The 20,063-nt window shown below is 34.3% G+C and overlaps 2 protein-coding genes across 2 annotated transcripts; one reads left to right on the forward strand and one right to left on the reverse strand.

Annotated features, from left to right (window-relative positions):
* Positions 1–207: 207 nt before the first annotated feature.
* LOC128209365 (F-box/WD repeat-containing protein 7-like) lies at positions 208–12,572 on the reverse strand. Its single transcript, XM_052913384.1, has 12 exons — positions 12,516–12,572; positions 11,562–11,712; positions 11,080–11,201; positions 10,516–10,668; positions 9,973–10,091; positions 8,410–8,561; positions 7,838–7,910; positions 6,823–6,934; positions 5,904–6,028; positions 3,238–3,313; positions 2,738–2,853; positions 208–2,387 (listed from the first exon to the last, which is right to left on the reverse strand). Exons 2-12 carry the CDS (start codon positions 11,690–11,692, stop codon positions 2,259–2,261), a joined length of 1,308 nt encoding a protein of 435 aa, XP_052769344.1. The 5' UTR covers positions 11,693–11,712; positions 12,516–12,572; the 3' UTR covers positions 208–2,258.
* Positions 12,573–13,537: 965 nt separating this feature from the next.
* On the forward strand, positions 13,538–19,611 carry LOC128209969 (vesicle transport through interaction with t-SNAREs homolog 1B-like). Its single transcript, XM_052914250.1, has 7 exons — positions 13,538–13,696; positions 14,429–14,487; positions 15,109–15,219; positions 15,568–15,627; positions 16,363–16,536; positions 16,932–16,993; positions 17,170–19,611. Exons 1-7 carry the CDS (start codon positions 13,600–13,602, stop codon positions 17,261–17,263), a joined length of 657 nt encoding a protein of 218 aa, XP_052770210.1. The 5' UTR covers positions 13,538–13,599; the 3' UTR covers positions 17,264–19,611.
* The last annotated feature ends 452 nt before the right edge of the window (positions 19,612–20,063 follow it).

The raw sequence follows: 20,063 nt of genomic DNA on the forward strand, positions 1-20,063 counted from the left end.
GATGTTTTAAACACTTTGATACAATTATTAATTTGTCTTCTTTTTTCATTTTAAAGATAAATATGATATTTGAAAGAAACCAAGTAATGCCAATAATAAAACTAAATCATGACTGACTTGAACTTTTGTTAAATTTGTTTCAGTTTTTAAGATTTTTTCGATATTTTAAAATGTAACTCATAAACAACACACATTGATTTTTTAATGTATTTTATAAAAATATAATCACAAAGTCTACATTTGTGAATAAACGATTTGTTTGACATTTTATGAGAACATTATGAAAAAAAAACATTGATCAAACAATTTTCTGATAGATGATCTGCATCGTTAATAAATTCATTTAATTTAATTTCATCCCCTATGCCAGACTACTGGAACAGAGTGAGACCCAAAGGTGGCTGTTTTGACCAGAGATGGTGATGTTTGTTATTTATTATACATATATTTGCACACTTCGTATGACTCAGACATGGACATAAACTCATGGCCATACAATGGTTGTCAGAATTGCTGTTATTTGTTGTCAGCAAACTAATCTATACTTAACTATATAGAAACCATAACTGTATTCCAGTTCTGTAGACGTCTGGTAACAATACAACAAGAAAGGTAATTATTGACAAAAAAAGTAATTTAAATATCCATAATAATGTCCCTTTAGTTTTACGGAAAAACAAAAAGGCTGAAAATTAGAAACTAAAATGATCAATATGTGTTTTAAGGTTACCAACTTAGATAATATGTTATAGAAAAAACAAAACAAATTATATTATTGGTATAAAAATATAAACATAACAAATCAACATATCAATATTAATAAACGAGAAAACAAATTTGCATAAAAACATTTTTTATATTGTAATACAACAATGGAATAATTCGTTGTTATAGCAGGTTTGTAAGCTGCATGTGCATGCAACTGAGTTTGTTTGGCACAAAATGAACACTAAAATTTCATCTAATGCCAGTTATAAACATGATACCAAGGTTGGTGTAACTAAAACATAATGTAATATACATGATGTCAACTTCCTTATAATGTTGTACTTAAAGACATGTTTGTAATGGCTGGACGGACAGTGTGTCAGTAGGTAGGGTTTTCTTTAAGAACAGTGGTAACTTCCACTAAACAAACAAACAGAAACTAACTTTGCCTATTTAAATGATAAAACTAAATCTGTGAGTTATTCAGGCCACTTAAACCAAATAAATTTTAAATATACATTTGAAGTATGGGTTCAAATAAAAAACATAGGTATGTGGGCAACATAGATACTTATTACAATGCAATATATGTAATCATTTGAAAATCACAGGATTTGTAGAACATAATTATCACAGTCATGTAAGCAATGCTGTTAAAAAGTAAATATTTCTACCTATAATGCTCCAAAGCTGGATAAATTTATCCACATAAAATCAACTCAAGCTTAGGCATCAAATGTATGTCGTTACATCATTTACTTACATCATTAATCACACACTTGTGTTTACACATTTCAAAAAACACAGCTGTCTTGGTGAGACACACATGAAACGTCCATCAGAGCTTGACATTTTTTATGTCACCGTTATCATAATAATTCAAAACTGAATTTTCTAGAAAATACCCGGTAAATGATTTTTCTATATAAAACTTTTTTCAAATCCCAAAACACACAGATATTTGTTTTACCATAAGCTCCACAATTCTAGTCTGCACTATTAGATTGGCTGGGCCGCTGGGTTGATTGAGCCTTTTCGCCAATAACTATAGAAGCATCTTAGAAAAAAGATATACAAGTAGTATAGAAGACAGATTTTTCCTGTCAAAGAGTTGGTGGCATATATATTACCGTCATAGGTCTTAATAGCCAAGTTAATAATTTCTTATTTGATGATGCAATTATTTATTTCAAGTCTAAAAGGTCACAACCAGCTTCTCCATCTTCCCGGTCGATTGTGATGGTGTAGCTGATGATGTTCGATGGTTGCTGTTGTTGTTGTTGTAGTTGTTTAAAATTTTATAAAGGTCTGTCTGCACCCATAGGCTGCATTATGGTTCAACCCGATAGATAGCTTCAAGTCAAGTGAAATGGTGTAGTCACATGCTTCCAGTAGCTGATGACGAACGCTGTTCCAGTGTTGTTGTTGATTGAGAGTTTATAAAGGTCTGTCTTTGCCCAAAGGCTGCGTTATTGCCTTGATGAACCAAAGTGATTGATCCAGGGTCAAGTGTCCGACTTTCAATAGCTTATAATGGGTTAAGTCTTGAGCTACCAGTAGCTGATGACAGAGACAGTTCCGGGTCTCTCAGGTGACGCAGTGATCAGCTTCGTTTCGCTGACCCACATCTGGTGTAGCAGGGATGGGTGGCGATGGACAATGTTCATTTGCTCCCCTTTCTGAGAGACATAAAGGAAACAGTTAAGTTTGAATTAAACTTAGTTATGTTATGATTCTGAGATAAGTAATTACAACATTATTCTACTCACACTAGTTTGCATTATGTTAAGCAAGAGATTGTGCTTTTGGGAGTACCCAAAGGAAATCCAAATATCTCATTTGGTGACCACAGACTTAACATGTGCCAAGGAAATCAAACCCATGATTTTTGATGAAGATGAAAGTTTGCTCGATACCGTGCCTACCCAACATCCAACAACCAGGTCTAGATAGCAGTAAAAATAAAAAAAAACTCTTGTGACGGATTAAACTACTTTTTAACTAAATATTCTGCTACACCTAGTCCTACCCTATAGTCCCATATAATGACTTTTTTCTGGTCGCCTCCACTAACGAGTCTCTCATTGCAGATGTGGAGACAGCGGACCACACCTAGATGACCTTGGAGGGTGTGCCGACATCGACCTGGAATGATAACTAAGTGTTTACACTCTCTGCCGATAGGATAACCATACAGCTTCTGATTTTATCATTTAGAAAGCTTCAGACAAAAATACAAACCATCTAGTCATCAATTGGTATTATTAAGTGGGTTATTTGGTGTTTGGCTCTTTCACACTGGCTTTTACAGACACATTATGCCAACATTAAGAATTTTTCTTTTCTATTTTACTTTACTAAGCAAAATTGGTACGGCCAATTTAAAGCGCAGACAACTTATTTGTGCCGCCCAACCGCCAGCCAACACATGCGAATCCATAATACGTGCCATCTTATGATGGGTGTAAAATTACGGTATTAGTTTAAACGAAGACAATATTTTATCAGTGTTAAAAAAGATGCACTAACCATCGAATCCCCACACTTTGACTGTGCTGTCGGAAGACCCTGATGCTATGACAGAATTAGTCGCTGTTAAACAATACTGAAATAAATATCATAGTAAGGTGTATTCAACAAAATCTGTGTAATTAAGTTAAGGCAGGCTAAGCATAACATACATGACCTCATTGCATTTTTAATATATGACCTTTTTAAATTTTCAATATATGACCTCATGGCATTTTCAATACATGACCTTATGGCATTATCAATACATGACCGTATGGCGTTTCTTATTCATTTTCAATACATTACCTCAAGGCATTTTCAATACATGACCTCATGGCATTATCAATACATGACCTCAAGGCATTATCAATACATGACCTCAAGGCATTATCAATACATGACCTCATGGCATTTTCAATACATGACCTCTAGGCATTATCAATACATGACCTCAAGGCATTTTCAATACATGACCTCTAGGCATTATCAATACATGACCTCATGGCATTTTCAATACATGACCTCAAGGCATTATCAATACATGACCTCAAGGCATTTTCAATACATGACCTCTAGGCATTATCAATACATGACCTCATGGCATTTTCAATACATGACCTCAAGGCATTATCAATACATGACCTCAAGGCATTTTCAATACATGACCTCAAGGCATTATCAATACATGACCTCATGGCTTTATCAATACATGACCTCTAGGCATTATCAATACATTACCTCAAGGCATTTTCAATACATGACCTCATGGCATTATCAATACATGACCTCAAGGCATTATCAATACATGACCTCATGGCATTTTCAATACATGACCTCAAGGCATTATCAATACATGACCTCAAGGCATTATCAATACATGACCTCATGGCTTTATCAATACATGACCTCAAGGCATTATCAATACATGACCTCATGGCTTTATCAATACATGACCTCAAGGCATTTTCAATACATGACCTCAAGGCATTATCAATACATGACCTCATGGCATTTTCAATACATGACCTCAAGGCATTATCAATACATGACCTCATGGCTTTATCAATACATGACCTCAAGGCATTTTCAATACATGACCTCAAGGCATTATCAATACATGACCTCATGGCTTTATCAATAGATGACCTCAAGGCATTATCAATACATGACCTCATGGCTTTATCAATACATGACGTCAAGGCATTTTCAATACATGACCTCATGGCATTTCCAATACATGACCTCAAGGCATTATCAATACATGACCTCATGGCTTTATCAATACATGACCTCAAGTCATTATCAATACATGACCTCATGGCTTTATCAATACATGACCTCTAGGCATTATCAATACATGACCTCATGGTATTTCCAATACATGACCTCAAGGCATTATCAATACATGACCTCATGGCTTTATCAATACATGACCTCAAGGCATTATCAATACATGGCTTTATCAATACATGACCTCAAGGCATTATCAATACATGACCTCATGGCTTTATCAATACATGACCTCATGGCATTATCAATACATGACCTTATGGCATTTTCAATACATGACCTCAAGGCATTATCAATACATGACCTCAAGGCATTTTCAATACATGACCTCAAGGCATTTTCAATACATGACCTCAAGGCATTTTCAATACATGACCTCAAGGCATTTTCAATACATGACCTCAAGGCATTATCAATACATGACCTCAAGGCATTATCAATACATGACCTCAAGGCATTATCAATACATGACCTCAAGGCATTATCAATACATGACCTCAAGGCATTTTCAATACATGACCTCAAGGCATTATCAATACATGACCTCATGGCTTTATCAATACATGACCTCAAGGCATTTTCAATACATGACCTCAAGGCATTATCAATACATGACCTCAAGGCATTATCAATACATGACCTCAAGGCATTTTCTATACATGACCTCAAGGCATTATCAATACATGACCTCAAGGCATTATCAATACATGACCTCAAGGCATTTTCAATACATGACCTCAAGGCATTATCAATACATGACCTCATGGCTTTATCAATAGATGACCTCAAGGCATTATCAATACATGACCTCATGGCTTTATCAATACATGACGTCAAGGCATTTTCAATACATGACCTCATGGCATTTCCAATACATGACCTCAAGGCATTATCAATACATGACCTCATGGCTTTATCAATACATGACCTCAAGTCATTATCAATACATGACCTCTAGGCATTATCAATACATGACCTCATGGCATTTCCAATACATGACCTCAAGGCATTATCAATACATGACCTCATGGCTTTATCAATACATGACCTCAAGGCATTATCAATACATGGCTTTATCAATACATGACCTTAAGGCATTATCAATACATGACCTCATGGCTTTATCAATACATGACCTCAAGGCATTATCAATTTGTACATGACCTTATGGCACGTTCATCACTTGGTGGAAGAAATATGGTTTATAACATATTTCTCTTATGTTTAACAATGAAGTAGCACCTTCGACTTTTAAACTGAATGGAACACAGAATACTTTTTCTCAACGGGGGCTCAAACTCACAAACTTTGTGACCGTAGTTCTCAGTATTTAAATGATTTCAACTTTACGGACTGAATGAGCCGTGGGTGAAATCAATATTCCATCAACTTACCACTTCCCCCTGGTGTCCCTGCATGATGTGGAGACATTTTGGTGGGGAAATCTGCCATATCCGAACATCACTGTCCGCACTTCCACTTACTATCTTCTCACCGTTGTACCAGCAACATGTAACAGCTGGAATGAAAGGTCACATTTATGATGAATACAAAAGTTATAATTATAATGTTCTATAGATGTGAAAACATTTTGGGGAGCAAATGTGTCATTTCTGGACTCGACTGTCTGCACTCCAGGTAACTATATGAGGGAAAATGCATAATTTCTCGACTTAGCTGTCCAATCTTCCGCTAAATATATTTGCTCAATTGTACAGGTCTGCAAAAGTAACAGCTACAAGAAATCTAACATTTCAGAATGTCATGAATGTTATTTTCATGTAGATGAGGATATGTGACGATATTCAAAATTTTGTGCTAGGATAAACTAGAGCTATCACAGAAGTAATGACTACCCCGCAACACGCCTTGACACAGAATGTTATTGATTGACTCAGGCAAATATTGAAATAAAGATCATAATTACATTAGATGTTTAAAGATTACCGGTACATAAAGAGTCAGTCTGATATTGACCGAACAACTGACCGATCATATGGTGATACTAGTATACCCTCCCAATAATCTTTGGGGTATAACATGCCACAATCCATCGCTTCTGTTTTTTAAAAAGAAATTTTAGCAGCCCAGCTATGGTAATTACAACTTTTAGCAATCCAGACAAATCATTTTTAAACATGTCATGAAAAGTGATCTTGGTATAGAGCTTGAAATATCTTACAGCATATTACCATTGCATTTTACTGCTGAAAAACAATTATACACCTCTATACCTAAATTTAATAAATAATCATACCAATGAAAACTAAAGAATATCAATAACTATAGAAAACTATAAAGAACTAAAGGTACCTTCACTGTGTCCCTCGTACATATGAGCAATCTCCGCATGTTCAATATCCCACAATGCCAGGGTGTTGTCCCACGATCCTGTCACTACATGCTGACCATGGCTACACATACACTGAAAGACAAACAATTAAGATATAAATAAGCCTGAAAAATTCCCGACATAGCCCCAACCTTAGACTTTTCTTTCGCATTTCTGATTGTCTTAGAAAATGTTTCTGTCCATTTCCATAATAATCTTAGCAAGAAACCATAACATTTGAATACACAATGTTTAAAAATGTCCCTAAGTCAGTCATGCTAGGTATAAAATGCAAGAAACAATTTTCCAAGACCGAAATCATCCCCCGCAAAAAAATGCTTATTTGAAAATTAAATAATGAACTAAAACACACTACTGGGTAAATGCTATTTAAATTTAAAAACAAAAAAGTCCACCCTCTCCAGTTTTTCTAGAAATCGAATATGAATTTACAAACCTTTTTCTCTGGCTGTATGAACATATTACTATTAGTTTAATTTAGTTTATAATTGTTTACTTTAGTAAAGACAGCTGAAAGATGATAAAATAGAAACACTCCAGATTCCATTTCCTAGGAAGTTACTAGTATGGTGTAAATTTTGAGAGACCATGAGAGTTCATCAGTCTCATATACAGGTTTTGATTGATGAAGAGGTGTATATCCCGGTCTAGTTAACAGTCTATATAAGACAGTCTAAGTGTTATATGCTTTTAGTATTAGCCTTCCTTAAAACTATTTTTTTTACATGATATTTGTATACACCTGAAAATGCTATTTTCTCGAAATTAAGTCCTTGAGATTAATTATGTTGCTGGGTGGTTTGTGATTTAAACAGTTTCATAGTGTACAATGGGAAAGATGTCACATCCTTTTATGGATGTGGGGCTGTCTACAACAATATTACTTTACAGTGAATATCACTATCCATGATTTGTCACATGACAGCCTCACCTCCAATGAAAAGTGTGATCATATACCAAGCATATTATAATTACCTCTATTTCATCTTCATGGCCTCTGAGAATGTGTATCAACTTTCTTTCTGGCAAGTACCATAATCTTACAGTTCTGAAATGTTAAAGGGTGCAACTTATAAGCATTGAATCATCATAAGTACTGTAAAATTAACAGCCCCAGTGAGAGGGAGGATGAAAGGCGCCACTGAGAGTATCAGTCTTATAAAGTGACAAAGTGCACAGACATAATGTAAACCTGGTTACAGCGTCCCTTGCTCTTTTACATGTGCCAGCCTACAGCACTATCAAACAGGACCCCTGTGTAACATCCCTCTCAGAAGACAATTAGTATTTTTAGTGGTGAGGCAGGAAATTGAACCTACAACCCATGGATTGACATATAAGTGCTTTATGACTACATCACCGTTCCATCCCAATTAAACACATGTAAATGCAGTATCACTGGTAATAACTTTTTTCTCCTTAACTATGCTATATACATATATGTATCACCATAGACTAATAAATACACATCAACATACCCACAAAGGTCAAGTCAAGTGATTATATATCAAATCTTAAAACTCGGCAAATGATAATGGATAATCTACCTATCGGTTGCAGCAGAAACTAGCACCTTGCCAACCAGGGCCAAATGGTCAACGCTGCCACTATGACCTTGCAGGGAAAACAGAATCTTCAGTTCATTAGAGTCAATCACTCGTATAGAACTGTCAGCGCAGCTTGTGATAATTGTGTTGCCCTGAAATGAAAGCCAGTTTGTTTGTTTTTTCACACTAATCTTTCTTAGCATGATTGTGAAGACGGATATAAATTGGGTAAAAAAAGGGCTCAAGTGTGTTTCCTGTGTAGAAAGTACTGTCAAGGTCCATTATGAGATGCCATGAGAAAGTACCACTGGAAGGTAAAACTAGGGATGCAAACGAATATTCGAATATTCGAATATTCGATCATACGTATGGTATTCGAATGTCAAATTGGTATTTGAATATTCGAAAAAAAAAATCAATAAAGAGAATAAAACACATTTTGCCTTCATCACTGATGTTATTTATAAAGTTTGTTTATCTTGTTTTTACAACGATTGGTCCCTAATGCCAGAGGTGTGAATGTGATGACTAGACACGCGTTATGTGTCATTTAGGGACATATCGTCGGATACAATAAAAAGTCCCCCTACTTTTACAATAACTGGCTAGGGATCGGCTTGAACACCAATGTATTGTCTTGGCTGCAAATTATGCTGAGCAACATAACACAAATCGAGGTGATGATATGAATGCCACAATAATGTAATATTGTGCTACAATAATGTTGTTGCAAATATGTGCTTTAAACTGTTTCCATCTTTCGATACAATTTTCTGGCTTTGAAATGGATTTAAGGATATATTTCCTCTATTGTTGTACAATAGATGAGTACAATCCACTTATGTTTTCGTTTTACTATTTTGCTAGTTCCCGAGTTGGTTTGGGTTTAGTCAAATTAGAGGTCAATCTCAGAACGAGGCTGATCGTCCTACGGAGAGACCCTCCATTGGCGCAAAACACTGTTTGACTAGGAATCCATGTAATTTTACATTGTTTACAAAAGGCAGTGGAATTGAATTATTCGATTTTGTTGTTTGTCTGTTTATAATGTATTGCTTTTTTCTTCCTGAAAATGGAGAATTTCAATGGCTCATTTAGGGAAAATCAGGGTCAGCCGTGGCTACGACAAAATATGGTTAAAATGCCCCGGCTATTACATTAGCGAATAATAATAGCAGTTTACTACATCTTCTAAAATATGTATTTCGGTAATCGAATATTCGAATATTCGATCGAAAGAATTACCGAACATTCGAATATCTATTTTGCCATTCGTTTGCATCCCTAGTTAAAACCCATGATCTGTTTGTTGATTGGTGGACACCTAGCTTATAGTAGGGGGGAATGTGATAGTAAATTCATGTAAAAAAATGTTCCATTTAACTTAAGACAGACTATATAAAGTAGGTTTTTTACTTTATGTTTTTTTTCTGAAGTTTCTTTTGATATAGGTATTATTATGCTACAATTTATAATATCAACTTTATCAAATTTTGAGAATTCTTTATTAAGTACATGTCACATAGTTAAATGCATAAAATACTTGACAGTCAGCAGCCCTACCTTCCAGATGATTTTGGTGATGGTGTCCATGTGACCATCCATTTTTCGAAGACAGCTAGCTGTGCTCATGTCCCACATACGCAGTGACTTGTCCTCGCTCCCCGTTACTACACAGCGACCTGGAAGAAGGAAAGAAGGATGGTACATGTAATGGTCTAGTGGTACATTGTATGTGATGTTGTGACTGCCTTTTCACCCCAAAACTAGTGCATTGAGATTGTTCTAAAAAATGTTCAACTAAGAAATAGACTCATATGTAAATATATAAGCAACCAGCCTTTGACACAATCAAGCCGTTACAAATTATTTCAATTTAAAATAAACTAAATTTATAGTGTTACAAGTATATGGCTAATAATGCACTTGTGTTTTCCAATAAAATTGCAAAATTGCAGCTCAGTTTTGGCTCTTTCAGCAATTAAATGATAATGTAGTCTTGATATGGTCACAGCAAACATAAAATTATGTTTTTAACGTACATCTATTCTACATTATCAATAAGAGCACTTCAGTCTTATTGTACCTCAGTATACTGTATCTTACCATTACATGCAAATGCCGTAACTTTCTCGGTATGACCCTTCAACATGGGGGAGACTGTGTACCTGCCCTTCCTCCAGTTTTGATGGAGATGTTTCACTCGGATAAATATGTTCTTCCACTTACACAATGAAGACAGTCGGGAATCTTCTGGCACTGATAAAACAGGTATCAAAATTATTGCAGATATAATATATTTTAACAAAATATATTCTTATTTTCAGGCAAAATCAAAGGTTTTTCATTGTTAATCTTGAATCTTACTTAAAATTGAATAAAAAACACAAAGATAATAGGGCTATAATTTCTGTATAATATGGTTTAACAAAATAGATACATGTGTGGTTAGACAACTATATAAACAAAGGTATTACTGCTTTGCACAATCAGGCAAAAGAAAAACTCTTTGCTGGGTTTCAATGTTACACTGATAAAAAGTAACATGATGTTGATACAGCTTTACAGAGCAACAAACATACATACATGTAGTTACATGTAGTTTTATGAGGTAAAATCTCTTATCTGTTTAACATTAGTCTAGTCTAGCCTACATGTACATGCAGTTACCATAGAGATGGAAGACTGGGGAGTTGCCAGCTACATTCATCTGGATGTTGAGATGATTCTCTGTGCTTAGTTCACCACTGAGACCAAACCTCAGCCAACCTCGAACCATACAGTGGTGCAACCTGCAGATACTCTTAGTTAACATACTATTCTTTCAAAACCAATCACTTTCTGAATAGTGCCAAATGTTTACATTGAAATATACTAAAACAGCTTCATTTCCCACTTTATGTTAAATGGACTTTTTTCATAAGTGTACAAAAAGTAAGATTGCTAGCAATTCAGTAAATGAAACGACCATTTTTATATTATATTTATATTTCATGACAATTATATGATTTTTTACCAGGAATATTTAATCATATCACGGTGAGGGCTATTAAAATCAGTCCCTGGTTAAAGTCCCTATCATGAAATAATATTCAATTGTATATGTCAAAATGATATTAAGCTAAAAAGACTTAATTTGTATTCATATTTACCAAAGGTTGTCTTTATTTGACACTTCCCTCCACATGACACTACACTTTGAGAAGACGCTGAGCTCATTGGGAGACAGATATGACAAAATCATGTCCACCAGCTCTGGTTGTAGGTGCTCTGTAAAGTCCATCCTGGCTCATTCCATGTAAACTGAAAAGTAATATATGTACATGTATGTGACTAAATTAATTATTCTGTTCATTTTTATTTAATTCCAAATTTTTGATGAGGGTATTGAACATGTCATATCACCCGCCAGGGGAAAAAATCCCCCTAAATTTGTTATCGTTTCCCCTATCTCCCGGCACAGGATAAAAATCCCATGGAATTTTATGGAATTTTTACAACAGGCGATAATGACAAAATGAAACCCGGTTTTTATACATTTAAGAGGCTAATTTAATAGTAGTTTGTTTGTGCCACTACCTACATGTTAGTGCAGTTTAAATAAAAACAAAGAAAAAATTAGGCCTATTTGGCCTTATTATTAATTGGTAATGATTTGAATATTACATGTATAGAGATGAGGATAGAGATGAGGGTTTCACTTCTACATCTATTAACTTAAATTTTGTCATTATCATTTTTCTTTATTTATTCATACCTTGGTCAACATATAATAAATTATATACCTTCGTATATCAAAAATATCTCAATCATTTTCTTAATGCAAATCAAATAGACTCAACTTGATATTTGTGTAGCCGAAACACATGTACATGAATTACCTTAAAAAATGCCCCCAATTATTCCATTTTTGATACGCAGTATTCAAGGGCATTTTACCCAGTACTACTAGTAGGGACTCAAGAGGGTTATATGCATTAAATATATAGAAACACCAAATTTGGCAATTTGTGTATGCATACTCACAAAATCGTGTAATTTTATTTGTAACACAGAAAAAAAAGAGTGATGGGTACTCGATATTTCATCTACAGTATAACACTTACCCATAAGATAAAATAAAAGGATGAAGAAAATCAAGTTTCTAATGACGCTTTCTCAAGTTTATCTACGTGACATAGACGCACATTGAAATTGTATAAAATTCCAAGCTTCTTAGTGAGGATGAGTACTTTCAATTCAGTCAAAGCGTCAAATCACCAAACGGTCCGGTGTAAATCTGTCATCAGGCTCCTAGGGTTAATGTAGTGTAAAGCGGTTTTGTTGATTTTTTTTCTCACTTCACTGGTTTTAAACATCTCACGTGCTAGAACATGAATCAGAATGAAAGCTAAATGAGAGGCATGCTAAAGGATCCAAGCCCTTGAATGCCGGAAAAGGCTTGAAAACTTCCAAAATATAGAGACCCGTAAGTTCCGATATCGGCAGCAATGCATTTAGCAATACACAAGTACAACACGTGTAATTATGACTCAAAATGGTTTGCTCTGGCATATCATAGTTATGTATTATACGCCTAGCAATTACTTCTTTAAAAGTTTGTAGACTTTAGATAAGATTTTTTTCATGAGTAATAGCTTTAAACCATTTTTCATTTAATCAAAATAAAATTTGAGTTTGTATCTTGGCTGACAGTTATAAGCTTCTTAAGCCTGCTTGGCTTAAACAGTTTCGAGAGATTTGGGCCAGGAAATTACATGTTTCAGTTTATTACACCCTAATATGGCATTAGGAATTACAAATCAGGAGCTTGTCAGCTAAGGATTGCAATCACATAATAAAATGCCCCTTATTCTAATCAATGGTCATCATCTATGGTTATCATGGACTGAAGAAGTCGTACCAGGGCAGACCCCTGTCTCTATTTAGTCGTTCTCTGGTCTAACCTAGTGCACAATATAGCGAGGTGGTGGAGCGTTCGCTTCGGGTGCGGAAGGTCGGGGTTTAAAAAAAATATATATATACATATTGTTTTATATATATGTGGTGTATAATACTTACTTGAAGGGAAGCCGCCACTGCTTTGAATTTGAAATATGGCTAATAAATAGTGTACTGTAACCTTCGACCTATCAAATTGTTTCCCTTCAACAAAAAAATCTCATATGACAAAAAAACATCAAAACGATCATGTCATCTGAAAAATTCGAAAATTTAGAAGACGATTTCTCTACGTCGATTGATAGACTTCGTCCTGTTATTGAGGGAATCACCAATCAAACTGGAGGTAGGTACTAGCAGCTGTAACAGTAGTCCCTATGTTGAAGTAGATAGTGATTCGGATTTGTATTTTCGGACATATATTTGTATTTACATATATACATTTATATTACACAATAGGCATAGCAAAATGTTATCAAGCATACATCATCATAATTGAAATTATAATTATCAAATTATCCAGAATGAAAAAAATGACATTATGATTTATTCTATTTAATTAATACACCAAGCCTAAATACTACATGTTGTATGCCATTGGTCGAAATTAGCACAAGCTCGCAAGCCCTGCACTGGTGAATTGTCTTCCAGGCTTGCTCAAATTCTGAATTTTATATAGCAGGGCCTATTCAAAAATTTGATGCCAAGCATAGAGGGCTTGTTCATCCAAAAGTCTAATTTCAATGACTGGAATACTGCAGAATGATATAAACCTGGCAGGAAAAAAGAGCCTGGTGTGGAGCTCAAACACATAACCATCAGAACACAAGCATCGAGGGTACTGACTGAGCTAGCTGAGCTGCTGGGTCCTACCCAAACACACTTAATATGTCCCCAATTAAGGCCAAGCAAGGCACTTTTACCCCTGTCACCAATGAAGTGAACACAGAAGGAAAAGTTTTCCCAATGCCTTGCTCAGACAAACGACAGCCAGAGTGCTAGCACAGTTACAGCCCCACGTTGTATATAATGTATGACTTCAAACATGATTTCATTATCTTTGTTTTGCTTTTTTTAGAACAAAGGAAAAATGCGGTCCGACAAGCTGAGAAGAAGGTTGAAGAAGCAAATTTCATTGTTAGTAAATATTATTTTATCTCTTTTATCTTAAATTGTTATTTTTTTATATTAGTGTTTGTCGCTAGTATGTGTATCTCTGCATGATCTGTAATTAAAGCTAGTAATGGGATTAAAGTTATTTCCTCATTGATTATTTTAATTTGTATATTAACATGTCATTATGAGAGACCAGATTTGAAGTTTCTTTGTGCGACCAATGATCACGCTGTAACACAGTTCATTGATTACCTCAACTTTTCAACAGGTTGAGATAATCCTTTTTTAAAAGAGCTCATCTTAAAAAGTAATTTTTTTCTTTTACCATTTAGAGAACTATTTTATCTTCAGAGTGTCTGTTACATTTGTCACAAACATTTCCTGGTAGACAGCAGCTCCTATTTCTGTAGACAGCTTAAATTTTGCAAAGGTTTAATATTCATGTTTTTCCTGAAGTGTGTCAGGTCTCGAATTTAAACACCTAGCAAAATATTTATTTACCCACTTTTGTTTGTGCTTTTATATACATTTATATGGCATCATGGGTTTAAAGAATGACCCAAACCAAACAGTTGCAAAACATGGACTGCACAAATTTAGATCATTCTACAGTTATTCTCACAATGACCTTTTATTGTACAGATGCAGGAAATGGAGAATGAAGCGAAGATTGCGCCAACCCAGTACCGTACCCAGATGCTGGGACGGCTGCGAACATACAGGAAAAACCTCGACCAACTTAACAAAGACCTGGTAGGTGCTTGTGGAAAGTTGACAGAAAAAACGCAGAGGAAGTCAACGTCAGTGTTAAAAATTTGTTTGAAAATTTGATTAAATTGAAGTAAATTAAGTCCACTGGCCAAAAAAACAATATAACTACACAAATAGACATGTATTATACCATAATGACAGAAAGTTTTTATCATTGAATTAAATCATTCCTAATGCATTACTGTTTTCATGACTTTATTAATGAAACATTGTTAAATATGAAGATAAAGAGAATATTAAGTCAAATGGTATCAGCTTTTAAAGCACCAAAATGGATAGTTACTGATATTTATAGAATGTACTAAATAAACATGTATCCTCTGTTTCCAGAAGAGAAAAACAGAAGTAGGATTTTACCAGGCGGAGAACTATGGCTTTGACAGAGATGAGGTGAGGAGTTTTCCTAGCCACTCTCATTTTTTAGTAAATTTTGTTTGTTTGCCTTCAGGGCTGTCTTACTGTTATAATAAAATAAAAATAAGTATGAAAATCAACAGGACAATAAAAAAATACTGCAGCAAGAGTTATAGTTATTTCGCATTGCACATGCCTACCATTAATATAATCCCTTCGCCTTGCGGCGGGGAAAATAAATTGAGAGTTTAAAGACTCTGTGCATATTATTATTTAACTAATGGTTAATAATCATACATCATTATTATGGAATATAATGAAATTCAATATTGTACTATTATGGACATTTTGGCAAAACTTTTTTTGGCCAGACTTCATGGTCAGAATATTTGTCCGCATGACATTAAGGACCAGTTTGAATATTGGTTATAAAATATTGGGTCAAAAAATTAACATCATGTCAATTCAAGATTATTTTTCCTTTCATGAATTCAACAGAGTTTATTTAATCTTCATGAAACCTAGTCAGGATATTTCTCATTTAAAAAGATATTTAGAACCAGTGATTGGACCAGTGTCAATATTGATCAGCAGCATTACATTTTCCTCTTTAAACATACATCCGGCCTCAAAATCACATTTGTCATTAAGTTTTTAAATTAACACAAGATTTAGCATATGGCCCATTTTTAACCACTAAATTTTATATAAAATTTACTAGTTCTACAAAAAAAATATTTTAATCTATTATTTTATTTTTTCCCGCGTCAGAGACTAGAGGCATCACAGCGTAATCGACTAGTTCAGGGCACACAATCGTTAAACCGAGCCTCGGAGAGTATTGCCCGCTCACACCAGATTGCTGCAGAGACAGACCAGGTCGGCACAGAGATAATTGATGAGCTTGGTAGACAGAGGGAGGTGCTTACAAGGACAAGAGGCAGGGTAGGAGATTTAAACTTATTAGTTATTGATTAAAACTGAAGTTGTTCAAAACAATTTTTAAATATCACAACTTAATACTAATCACTCTTGTTGGCATAATGATAAGCAAGAGTATGGTCTAATGCTGTGAGGGAAACCACACTACCCAAAGGAAACCAACACGCCAAGCTTGGTGATTACCAACCAAACCCACATATGTCCAGGCTAAGAATCATACCAGGATGGCCTTGGTAAAAAGCGAATGTATTTAACACTGCACTAACAGCTCAATTTCTAGCTTATTCAGGGAACACAATTATATTGTGATTGATATGAGTATATAGAACTTTTATCTTCAGTTATCCATGCTTGGTTTTTACATTGACCGTCATTTATATGATAAAATTCACTTTCAGTTGCATGACACTGATGATAATCTAGGCAAAAGCAGGAAGATATTAAAAACCATGGCAATGAGGTAAGATAGGGCTGCTTTTAATCATTAGGAGATAAAAAATGGATCAATTTGATTTTGGTTTTTGGTTTTAAAAAAGACTTGCAAACTGAATTTATGTCATTAATTTGTTTTACTTTGTTACATGTACCCATAAAAGAGATTCAAGCATAACCATTCTGATGTATTTTTCTCTTCAGGGTGATGACAAACAAGATGATACTAATCGTGGTTATACTACTGGAGCTTGGTATTCTTGGACTGATAGTGTATTTCCGCTTCATACGGAAATAACTTCATATATTAAAATAACATGTGCCAGATACTGAACAAATTTGTGTAAGGATTAACCTGGGACTCATTAACACCTGGCTTCCTTAATCCCTGGCAATGTTTCAGATGTTGCCGTTATCTTTCTGGACAATATTGATTTGTTTAAAGAACACTTCTAAGCATAACATGCCACTTTAAAGTGGCACTAATATTCAAAGTCAAACATACATATGTATAACAAACATAAATTTTGAGTGATAAACCTTTAACTACTTCCTAAATAATGCATCTATGGAAAATATTAATTACTGGTAGCAAGATTGTAACCATGTATTTAATAGCTGAATACACAAAATTATTAAATGATTGGTGAGTGCTAAAATATTAACTGCAATCTACTATCGTCTTATAAGGTAGAAATACCATGTTTTCTGCTCCTTTCTTCCAAATTAAACTTGGTATCCTTCATAAAAACCATTGATTTCGAGATTTTTTCATCTTTTTTGTTATATTATAACAATTGTATTAATTGTGGTATATTGGAGTTAGAATGCATGTTTAAGCACACAGCTACGAAAACATGTTGCATTCAACGCTCAAAAATAGAAAATTAAGTTTTATTGATGCCATATTAAAACTAATGCACAATTTTTTCTTTGTTTTGCGATGCCATGCAAAAGAGATCAAGAAATTATATTCTGTGTAAATGTGCCTTTCTTATTATTTAAAAAAAGAAGAAAATAATTGCTAGGGATGTGCAATATGTTTGATGTTGATTGTTTATTTGTTTTATTATAATTATAATACATGTATAACTGGTGATAATTGGCCATAAAACCTGGTTAGAAATCTTGGACAGAAGTATCAAACATACATGGACCACAATCCTACATATACAACAAACCTACATGTCACACAAACCTTTCATGTACAACAAACATACATGTACCTCAAACATACATGTGCCACAATCCTACATGTACAACAAACCTACATGTACCAGAAACCTACATGTACCTCAAACATACATGTGCCACAATCCTACATGTACAACAAACCTACATGTACCAGAAACCTACATGTACCTCAAACATACATGTACCACAAACATACATGTACAACAGTCCTACATGTACAACAAGCCTACATATCACAAACATGTAACGTAAACCTACATGTACTACAAACCTACTTGTACCAAAAACCTACATGTATCTTAAACCGTACACGTACAACAAACATACACATACAACAAACATACATGTACCTCAATCCTTACATGTACAACAAACATACATGTACAACAAACATACACGTACATCAAACATACACATACAACAAACATACATGTACCTCAATCCTTACATGTACAACAAACATACATCGGCCACAAACATACATGTACCAAATGCCTTCCTGTACCAAATCCACACTAGATTTCTATTTGCAAGGAATTTTTAGATTTTTGCTCCTCTGTTTTTGAAGAAAATAATTATTGTCATAGCCTTGGCGTTGATGGAGTCATTATTGGCGTGAAAAATTAACAACTATAACCATAACTCAAAAATTGTAAAAGATATTGAAACAAATGTTGCCTGAGACAATAACGCTGGCTTTTGAACTATGCCGCATATTTGACTGTAAATAACAGAAGAGTACTTTTCTCTTGCTCCACAGCACTCTAGCTTGACTGGCTTAAATACTATGTTCTTTTTTTCTTGATATTTCTTTTTTATGCTATTGAATTTATTGTTAGTTTCATGAATAATGTTCTTAATTTGCAAAAGAGTGTGATCCAAAGTTGTTCTTGATTTTAATCTAACTCTCTTGTTGTGAATTCAACGTAAACATCCACTGCCAGTTATTCAGTAACTCTTCATGACATTGTAAATAAAGTGCATTTGTTTTGTCATGTTTTGAAAAAAAAAGGTGTTAAGTTTGCATAGGGCACAGTTTGGCCCTTTTAACAACGGGCATATTACAAAATATCATTAGATCAAGAATTTTGATAAAGACAGGTTAGACGTTTCAGGCAGTAAAACATTCTAATTAATAGAACAATAATACTGCAAAAATCAAATAAATTGTCTAATTCAAACTATTATATTCAAAGAGTATATAATAACTTCCTAGTAATATTGTTTTGAAAACGTGAACAATGTGTTCGTTGATAGGATGGTTGTTATTTTTCTTACACCCTGAGATGACACAATTTGTTCAGAATTTCTATATGAAAACAAATTACATTAGTCTTTGTGTCTAACTATGTGTGTAAATGTAAATGAGGCCTGTCATATTATTTTTCTTGTGTCATTATCTATAACGTGATATTTTATGTATGTTAACTAAAAATAAATTATTTTTATACACATGTACCATTTTGGGTCTGCTGTATTTGCTTACCTGGTTTTCATAGATATGATAAGATGTTCAAACTTTTAAGCTGAGTACATGTATGACAGTTTAATACAGTTTTGTGGTCATTGTAGGATACCCCTTATATCCCTGGTAACTGTGAAAGAGTCTATATATCACAAAGTAGCTTGAACAGAGCAAGAACAGGGGATACCAAGAATGGCTTGTGCTTCACACGTTACCCCAAGCTGAACTGAGCTACAGTCTGGACACAGTACTTGAACTTTGAAAATCTTAAATTTGTCCCTAGTATATAATGACATGACTTGGGGGATTATGACGGTATGTGTGTGCTGTGGCTGGAGATAGAATGGCTGGGCCCATGGCAAGACAGATCTAGAATGTAATTTACTGTTCTTTTTATATAAATCATGTTTCACATGATGCTTAGAACTTACAATTTCAG

This window comes from Mya arenaria, chromosome 11, assembly GCF_026914265.1.
Source record: "Mya arenaria isolate MELC-2E11 chromosome 11, ASM2691426v1".
NCBI lineage: Eukaryota > Metazoa > Mollusca > Bivalvia > Myida > Myidae > Mya > Mya arenaria.